General features: G+C 45.4%; 1 protein-coding gene across 1 annotated transcript in view; it reads left to right on the top strand.

The window, feature by feature from the left end:
- The first annotated feature begins 3,616 nt into the window (after nucleotides 1-3,616).
- LOC134934208 (uncharacterized) overlaps nucleotides 3,617-10,375 on the top strand; it is a 76,662-nt gene continuing 69,903 nt past the window's right edge. Inside the window, exon 1 of the mRNA XM_063929696.1 lies at nucleotides 3,617-3,631. Within this exon, the coding sequence (XP_063785766.1) occupies nucleotides 3,617-3,631 (15 nt within the window). The remainder of the gene's footprint in view (nucleotides 3,632-10,375) is intronic.

Below are 10,375 nucleotides of genomic sequence, written 5' to 3'. Positions count from 1 at the left end.
CCTGCATTCTCCCAGTATTCGGCTCTCTGCATAGCTGGCCTGCATTGTCCCAGTTTGCTAATAGTCTACTGAGTAGCTGGCCTGCATTCTCCCAGTTCTTCGCTAATGGTCTACTGTGTATCTGGCCTGCATTCTCCCAGTACTCAGGTATCCTGCATATCTGGCCTGCATTCTCCCAGTTCTTCGCTAATGGTCTACTGAGTAGCAGGCCTGCATTCTCCCAGCTCATCGCTAATGGACTACTGAGTAGCTGGCCTGCATTCTCCCAGTACTCAGGTATCCTGCATAGCAGACCTGCATTCTCCCAGTACTCTGCTATCCTGCATAGCTGGCCTGCATTCTACCAGCTCATTGCTAACTGACTACTGAGTAGCTGGCCTGCATTCTCCCAGTACTCTGCTGTCCTGCATAGCTGGTCTGCATTCTCCCAGCTTATCGCTAATGGACTACTGAGTATCTGGCCTGCATTCTCCCAGTACTCAGGTATCCTGCACAGTTGGACTGCATTGTCCCAGCTCATCGCTAATGGACTACTGAGTAGCTGGCCTGCATTCTCCCAGTACTTTGCTATCCTGCATTGTCCCAGTTCTTCGCTAATGGTCTACTTAGTAGCTGGCCTGCATTCTCCCAGTATTCGGCTCTCTGCATAGCTGGCCTGCATTGTCCCAGTTTGCTAATAGTCTACTGAGTAGCTGGCCTGCATTCTCCCAGTTCTTCGCTAATGGTCTACTGCGTATCTGGCCTGCATTCTCCCAGTACTCTGGTATCCTGCATAGCTGACCTGCATTCTCCCAGTACTCTGCCATCCTGTATAGCTGGCCTGAATTCTCCCAGCTCATCGCTAATGGACTACTGAGTAGCAGGCCTGCATTCTCCCAGTACTTTGCTGTTCTGCATAGCTGGCCTGCATTGTCCCAGTTCTTCGCTAATGGTCTTCTTAGTAGCTGGCCTGCATTCTCCCAGTATTCGCTTCTCTGCATAGCTGGCCTGCATTGTCCCAGTTTGCTAATAGTCTACTGAGTAGCTGGCCTGCATTCTCCCAGTTCTTCGCTAATGGTCTACTGAGTAGCTGGCCTGCATTCTCTCAGTACTCAGGTATCCTGCATAGCTGAACTGCATTCTCCCAGTGCTCTGCTATCTTGCATAGCTGGCCTGAATTCTCCCAGCTCATCGCTAATGGACTACTGGGTAACTGGCCTGTATTCTCCCAGTACTCTGCTATCCAGCATAGCTGGCCTGTACAGGGCCGGTGCAAGGGTGTTCGGTGCCTCCCTGCAAACTATAAATTTGCACCCTCCCTCCCATACTTCATAAAGGGAAAGTGCGCACCGAAGTCGCACGCTGCAAGAAGCGGGTGGGGTGTGGCCACACAATAGTACCAATTCAGATTACTCCACAAAGTAGCACAATCTTGTTCACATTACACAGCACATTGGGGGTCATTACGACCTGTTCGCACGCAGTGGTTCTTCGCTGCGGTGCGAACGGGTCGGAACTGCACATGCACGCCGGATGCTTTGCGCATGCCATCACTGGGAAGCGACGCTGCCAGCGAGAAAGGTGATTGCATCTGCGATTGCAAGAAGACGGACAGGCTGGAGGCATTCGGGGCAAGATACTCACCGTTTTCCACGCGTGGTGGGTCCAACGCAGGCGGACCCAAGCGTTTGGAGGGTGGATGTCTGACGTCACAGCTGGGAACATCATCGCTGGATCCATCACACTGGTGAGTAGCTGCAGGGCTGGTCTTGTTTTGCTTTAAACTTTTTTAGCATAGCAGGGCTGCACAAGTGATCGCAGCCCTGCTATGCTAAAATACACTCCCCCATAGATATGAGATAGATAGATAATAGGCAGACACATAGACAGATAGACAGACAATCACACAGAACAAGAAAAAATACAGGGGCGTGGCTTCACAGGGAAGGGGTGTGGTCACAAAATAATACCAATTCATATTACGGTAGTCTCCATTATTCAAATTACGCCACACAGTAGCGCCACTAAACCAGGTAGAGCCCCCCTTTCTACATATTATGGCAGACAGTGTCCCCTTTTTACACATTAGGTAGACCGCATCCCCATTTTACACATTACAGCAGACAACGTCCCCTTTTAACACATTACAGCAGACAGCGTCCCCTTTTAATACATTACGGCATTCAGTGTCCCCTTTTTACACATTACGGCAGACAGTGTCCCCTTTTTTACACATTACGGCAGACAGCATCCCCTTTTTACACATTACGGCAGACAGAGTCCCTTTTATACACATTAGGTAGACCGCATCCCCTTTTTACACATTACGGCAGACAGCGTCCCCCTTTTTACACATTACAGCAGACAGCGTCCCCTTTTTACACATTACAGCAGACAGCGTCCCCTTTTTACACATTACGGCAGACAGCATCCCTTTTTTACACATTAGGTAGACCGCATCCCCTTTTTACACATTACGGCAGACAGCGTCCCCTATTTACACAATATGGCAGACAGCGTCCCCCTTTTAAACATTAGATATATAGATAATAGACAGACACATAGACAGATGATAGACAGACAGATAATCACACATAAAAAGAAAACTCACTTTAGTTCCTCTGTACTGGTCCCGGGCAGTCTCTCTTTTGTTCCTGAGTCCTGTCAGGTGATGAGATGGCTCCAGCCATAGAGATGGGGGCATCTAGTGGCTACTGGCAGTAATGCAGTCAGCAGTGACTGCTGCTCTCTGCTCCCGAAGCTGTCCTTTGCTGGTCCCACCCCCATACCTCCCCTTACTAGCGTTACAGCGCTGACACAGGACGGGAGGAGGTGACATCAGCGGCAGGGCTGGAGTGGGGGAAATAGAAGATCCGCGATCAAGGCTGCCGCGGCTTGTACAGTGATAGGTGCAGCGGCAGCCGGCAACAACAGCGCATAGTGAAGGGATGCAGAGCAGTTAGAGCGCCTCTCCTGCCTGGCGCCTACCTGCACTGCATCCCTTCGTTGAGCGGGTTCCGCCGGCTTTGGCCCTGCATTCTCCCAGCTCATCGCTAATGGACTACTGAGTAGCTGGCCTGCATTCTCCCAGCACTCAGGTATCCTGCATAACTGGCCTGCATTCTCGCAGCACTCTGGTATCCTGCATTTACCCAGCTAATTGCTTACATACCTGGTCTCTTATATGCTGATGATAATACAGTTTATACCTATGGATCCTGTTATTGTGCATTTATAAATCTTTATACATTCCTTTTGCCTCCATATAACCTCATTTCATGTACCTCCTGCACACGCACACACAGGGAGGCCGAGTAGCCCTGACACTAGCATGCTGACACAAGGGTTACACTGTGGATACTAGTATAAACTCCGATGTTCTGATATATAATTGACAGACCTGAAATAGGTTTTTGCTACAAGAGATTGTGTGAACTGACGATCTCCATTCAGATCACTCAGAGATTGACTCCTATACCAGCGCAATGTGACGCCTGCACATGACATACTGTACAATACTCTGTGATGTATTGAGTGGGATAATCTCCGGTTCGGAGTTTGAAGTCTGAAGTTGTCATGTCATTTTTTGCTGTCACTCTTGTTTGCTGTTAACGGTGTCACCTTTTACTACGAGGACATGCAGAGTATCCAGGTAAGTGTTTATAAATTGATTCAGGGTAAACCACCTAATGTTGATCCCTGCTGAGATGAAAGGAGAAGGGAATATTCTTCCAATGATTTAATCCATTTTTATTGACTGCGTGTTTGTTACAGAAACTGGATTATTTATGAGATAGACAATAAAAGTTAAGTGTTATGTATATTTACATACACAAGTCTTCTCTCTCTTCCCTATCTAAATACGCATTTCTCTGACTCATGGGGGACACTGCCCGAACAACACAATAAAAACAAAAACGTTCTCTAAGTGTAATTAACAATTTGAGAGACTCTAATAAGATAACATATCCGGGCACACACCAGTACAACTTACTACTATATAATAAACAAAACTTGTGCTTACTACCGCCCCCTTTCTTTGCAACATACTGTATATTTACCCATACAGTATAGAGTTGTACGCTTCCCTGCATTTGGATGGCCCCCTATACGTATACTTGGCACCATAGCCTCATTGGTTGCGTACGCCTTTTAAATGCTAATAGCATCCATGTGTATTGTGGTAAACCTCCAAAATTTGCAACTCTGAGGCAGGACCACATTTCCTATGAGACTAAAGGGCATATTTATTAAATATCAGTTTCTAGACCTGATATTAATAATTTTTCATTGACACATATTGCAGCAATATGAAGTTATGGATTTCCCCCAATTTATCCTTATACACCTGCAGGGACAGCGACTCCGAAAGGATCCCATCCCTGCCATGTGTTAGAGGTAAAGTAACCACTACACTTGTTCTGTGGGAGCCGGCAGCGCTACTATACATGATGGTCTGCTGGGCACATCAGTGCAGAGGGCGATTGCCAGAGAGGGATTATTACAGACCCCTCTCCCAGAAAGTAGCCCATAGGCTACAATGGCTAATGCCATCTAAAGACAGTGTTAGCTACAGGAGCCAAGCTTCATAAATTCGTCAATAAAGCAGCCGCCATAGAACCCTATAAGGGCTGCCTCTTCATTAAAGTGCAGTAGATATCGTCTGTAGTTCTCTGTACGGGAGGTAGTCATGTGACCGCCAGACGCTATGTGCTGATGCCAGAATCCCAAGCACTGGAGAGCCCGACAGTCGGCATGACGACTAACAGGGACTATTCCCTTGTCCATGACACCCACAGAGTGGGAATAGAACCTGTGTCAAGCGCAGCGAGCCACCGAGCATTCCTTACACTTACCCCCCTTCTTGCCGGCAACCTTGAGCCCAGGATCCCGGCATCCTTATGGTGACCAGCGGGATCCCAAACGCCAGTTACTAGATCCCATCCTCTCTGTACATACATCCAGGGGATACTTAATATTTGCTGTTTCAGCTGAAAGCAGATGTTTTATGGAGACGACCCTCAAATATTAACTGATAAAGAGGCCCCTATGTTATATATCCTCCTGTCTCTCCCACCAGCCTCCATGACACAGGGACTACAATCTCTGATCCCAACATCCAGTGCCAAATTACAATAGGTAGGCCTAGGCGGTTGCTCAGGGACCCACACATACAGAGCGGCCCTCACAAATGCCCACATCACAGAGTGGAGGCACTGTGGCATTATATGAACTGGAGTTCTTGTACGGCATAATGGGAACTGGAGGCAAAGACAGATTAAGGGGGATGCAGGGCATACTGTGCCCTGGACCCCCCTCTGCCAGGGTGCCCCCCAGCCAGACCACACTGACATCACTAGCTTTCCCTCTCATGCAGCAGCAGAAAGAGACAGCCAGAATGCGAGCAGGACAGTATGCAGTACAGGCAGAGACACAGAAGTATCAGAATTAATTAACTATCGATGGAGCTTCCCAACCAGAGGAGAGATAGGAGGGTGGAGAGAGCTATAAGTGACACAGAGTGGGATCCATGTGTCACTTACTGTTAGGGTCTCCTGCCCTGTGCTGCCACGTCATCATGGCAACCGGGAGACAAGTGCTAGCGGAGTAACCTGAGCGCAGCTGATACTCCGGTTCGGGTCTTTTGCTGTGCAGTGGTTACAAGCTCTGTGCACGGCAGGGGATCCGGTGCTGGTTTTTGTGCTCACAGTCTGTGAGGTCTGAGTGGGGCGTGGACAGCACCTGCTATATAAACCCTCTTCTCAGGTTAAGCAGATGCTGCTGAATCTTTGTTGGTTAGTTAGTTCCTGAAAGTTAGCCAGTACTGTGTAGCTTTGTATTTGTTGTTGCTTACTGCAAATAAGCCTGGGGATTTGGTACTACACTCTGCCAATCCAGACCTAGCAGTAAGACTGGAGTCAGTCGTTTAACTTGCTGGGGTTCTTTTGCTACTCTGTGAACTTAGCAAGTTTGCGGCTGTATTCTCAGACTTGCCTGCCTAAATCCTGTCTCACTGTGCAAGGTGTTCAGGTGTCAGTTTTAAGTGGCAGTAAGCTGAACCTGTGCACTGCAAGTGAGGATTAGGATTGTGGAGACTCTCCTTGTGTCTATCATTCCATCTCTGACCAAGGAGTTTACTGCCACACCCGTTGGTAACCCTTTAGGGTTTTGCTGTTGCCCTTAGCAACAGCATTTCGGGTTCTCTACGTATTAAAACACAACATCTTGCTTTTTCCATCTGAGCATTACTAATACTAGGGAGACACCCAGTTGCTTAGCCTCTGGGCTTCTCTGTTCAATTTGTGTTTATTTTGTTACCCTATTACCTTCTGTGTACGTAATGTCATATTCCCCAGTCTGTCTGTGAATTCATTTGTTTTGCATCCCTATCCGTTCAGACACCAGTACATTCCTGCAGGCACTGGTGTGCATAACAGTTCAAACACCAGTACATTCCTGCAGGCACTGGTGTGCATAACAGTTCAGACACCAGTACATTCCTGCAGGCACTGGTGTGCATAACACTTACAGCTCTCTCCACACCTGGGTGTCTGAGTCCTGTGTAACTTATTATCTAATGAGGGTCTAGAGAGACACACACACACACACACACACACACACACACACACACACACACACACACACACACAGTCCTCCTGAGTCTTGTCCCAGTGTGTAAGTAGTACAGAGGCTGTTGCTATTCTTGCATGTGACAAGATAAATTATAGATTTTATTTTATATGTGTATTTTTTGATCGTTTAAGTTGTCTTTGTTCCACTACAAGAACAATTTATAAAATAGTTGTCTTTCAATTAGTTGTTTAGTATAAATCTAATATACACCATTTGGCTAAATTTAATACACAAAATCCATACATTCCAACATGACCCACTCCAGGAGGGACAAACCTTAATGTCTTTTGTGGGGGTTGCAAAAAATTTTATTTCCAAAACACAAAAATCTCTTTAATAACTTTTTCAATCTATTAGATTACTTAAATTGTCTGAACAACTTTATCTCAAACTTCCATCTAATGTTCTTCTGAGAAAATCTATATTTATCATCTTTAGTCTCATCAGCTATTTGTTGTTACTTCTCTTTCTCCCTAATTACTTATGTGTTTCTCCTCCTACTTCCTCTGTGCTGAAATCAGTCTCAATTTTTTTTTAATTCTAACATTGTAAGAACTTCCTTTAAATAATAATTTTCTATCTCTGTCTACAAAGAGACATGCAGCTCGCTATAGTGCTGATATATTGCTTCCAAGGTAAGAAATACACTTTTTATTATTATTATTATTATTATTATTACAGGTTGAATATCCCATATCCAAATATTCTGAAATACTGACTTTTTTTTAGTGAGAGTGAGATAGTGAAACCTTTGTTTTTTGATGGCTCAATGTACACAAACTATGTTTAATACACAAATTTATTAAAAATATTGTATTAAATGACCTTCAGGCTGTGTGTATAAGGTGTATATGACACATATATGTATTGTGTGCTTAGACTTACTGTAGGTCCCAACACCATGATATCTCATTATGGTATGCAATTATTACAAAATACGGAAAATTCCAATATCCAAAATACTTCTGGTCCCAAGCATTTTGGATAAGGGATACTCAACCTGTATTATTATTATTATTATTACTATTATTATTATTATTATTACTTTTATTATTATTATTAGTAGTAGTAGTACTAATAGTAATAGTAGTATTATGGTTATTATTAAATCTTTAGTGTCATTTTTCCATTCTTAGAATTAGTTACACAAACATAAAGAAATCAGTGAAATTATTCCAGTAATGGATAAAATAAGGGGTTGGGGCTGAAATGCCGGCAGTCGTAATACCGTCCATGACATTTAGAATCCCGACAGGGGTTGGACAAGCATGCTACCCCTGTCCCCCTAACCTCCTAACCTCCCCTTACTGCAGCCTAAACCTTCTATGCCCCCCTCCCCCTGCATCCTAACCCTCCCCTGTGGTGCCTAACCCTAACCCCCCCTCCCCCCCACCACCACCACCACAGCCTAAACATGACCCCCTGCCCGGAAGCCTAACCCCTACCCATGCAGCCTAAACCTAACCCTGCTGCTTACCTTTCCATTGGCCCGGCAGTTACCCGATAGGGATCCCGGCTGTTGAGATGCCGGCGCCGGCATTGTGATCTCATTCGGGGTGTCGGCATGCTGAGCAGTGTCGGGATTCCGGCATCTGTATTTCATTATACTATATATAGTACATTATAATACTGGAATATAGACAGGTAAAACTTGATACATACATCAGTGTCGGATTAGGGCATGAAGGGCCCACTGGGGAAATGCAGTGGTAGGGGCCCATGTTTAGGGCTGTAGTCAGCCGCCACATTGGTTTACCTCACTGTCACGGACCCCGGCCGCCTCACTCTCCGGATACACCAATCCAAGAGTTGCGCCAGCGCCGTGCGAATCTCCGCTGCCACCAGCATAGACTTTTCAACGTATTGCGGACGTTGCAGGTGTCTTTAGCTTCACCTGTGATCACCAATCTCAATATCTCATGAAAACCATAGGTAACGTACTTCACTTGGCTTGACTTGGGTTCAAGAACACAGCAGTCAGATCTAATTATATGTTTATTATAATCAAGAAATATCTTCGGGTTTACAATGGTAAAAAGATTACAAAGAATATAAGGAGTTTAGAAAAGATATACAGGTTACTAGCAGTCTCAATAAACAAAGAGAGAAAAATTTCAGAAGCCTAACTTACTCAACCTCAGTTAGCTTTCTGTGTGGAGGGATCTCACAATGGAAGATATATGGTGCATTCCCAGCTCCTGGCTGCTTCCCTCAGAGAATGAACAAAACAGTGTGTGTGTGAGGGGCAGATATAGCCCCCTCATAGCTGCAGGCCCCCCACCCTTTCTTTAACTCTCTCAATGCTGTGTACCTGGGCAGTAACAACAAGAGATGAGCGGGTTCGGTTCCTCTGAATCCGAACCCGCCCGAACTTCATGTTTTTTTACACGGGTCCGAGCAACTCGGATCTTCCCGTCTTGCTCGGTTAACCCGAGCGCGCCCGAACGTCATCATCACGCTGTCGGATTCTCGCGAGGCTCGGATTCTATTGCGAGACTCGGATTCTATATAAGGAGCCGCGCGTCGCCGCCATTTTCACACGTGCATTGAGATTGATAGGGAGAGGACGTGGCTGGCGTCCTCTCCGTTTAGAAATAGATAGGATAGTGAGAGTGAGACACTTCATTTACTGGAGCTTAGGAGGAGTACTCAGAGAGTGCAGAATTTTGCTGATAGTAGTTAGTTATACTAGTGACTGACCAGTGACCACCAGTGCAGTTTTATTATTATTTAATATAATCCGTTCTCTGCCTGAAAAAAAACGATACACAGTGACTCAGTCACATACCATATCTGTGCTCAGCCCAGTGTGCTGCATCATCTATGTATAATATCTGACTGTGCTTACACAGCTTAATTGTGGGGGAGACTGGGGAGCAGTTATAGGTTATAGCAGGAGCCAGGAGTACATATTAAACAGTGCACACTTTTGCAGCCAGAGTGCCACTGTCAGTGTGACTGACCAGTGACCACACTGACCACCAGTATATTGTGATTGTCTGCCTGAAAAAGTTAAACACTCGTCGTGTGACTTGTGTGGTGTTTTTTTAGTCTATAAAAAACTCATTCTGCTGACAGACAGTGTCCAGCAGGTCCGTCATTATATAATATATACCTGTCCGGCTGCAGTAGTGATATATATATATTTTTTATATCATTATTTATCATCCAGTCTATACTAGCAGCAGACACAGTACGGTAGTTCACGGCTGTAGCTACCTCTGTGTCGGCACTCGGCAGTCCATCCATAATTGTATACCACCTACCCGTGTTTTTTTTTTCTTTCTTCTTTATACATACTACATCTCATTTATCATCCAGTCTATATTAGCAGCAGACACAGTACGGTAGTCCACGGCTGTAGCTACCTCTGTGTCGGCACTCGGCAGTCCATCCATAATTGTATACCACCTACCCGTGTTTTTTTTTTCTTTCTTCTTTATACATACTACATCTCATTATCATCCAGTCTATATTAGCAGCAGACACAGCACGGTAGTCCACGGCTGTAGCTACCTCTGTGTCGGCACTCGGCAGTCCATCCATAATTGTATACCACCTACCCGTGGTTTTTTTTTTCTTTCTTCTTTATACATACTACATCTCATTATCATCCAGTCTATATTAGCAGCAGACACAGTACGGTAGTCCACGGCTGTAGCTACCTCTGTGTCGGCACTCGGCAGTCCATCCATAATTGTATACCACCTACCCGTGTTTTTTTTTTCTTTCTTCTTTATACATACTACATCTCATTATCATC

This window comes from Pseudophryne corroboree, chromosome 6 (genome assembly GCF_028390025.1).
Source record: "Pseudophryne corroboree isolate aPseCor3 chromosome 6, aPseCor3.hap2, whole genome shotgun sequence".
Classification (NCBI taxonomy): domain Eukaryota; kingdom Metazoa; phylum Chordata; class Amphibia; order Anura; family Myobatrachidae; genus Pseudophryne; species Pseudophryne corroboree.
The sequence above is the reverse complement of the archived record's forward strand: the minus strand, read 5'-3'. Positions and strand labels throughout refer to the sequence as shown.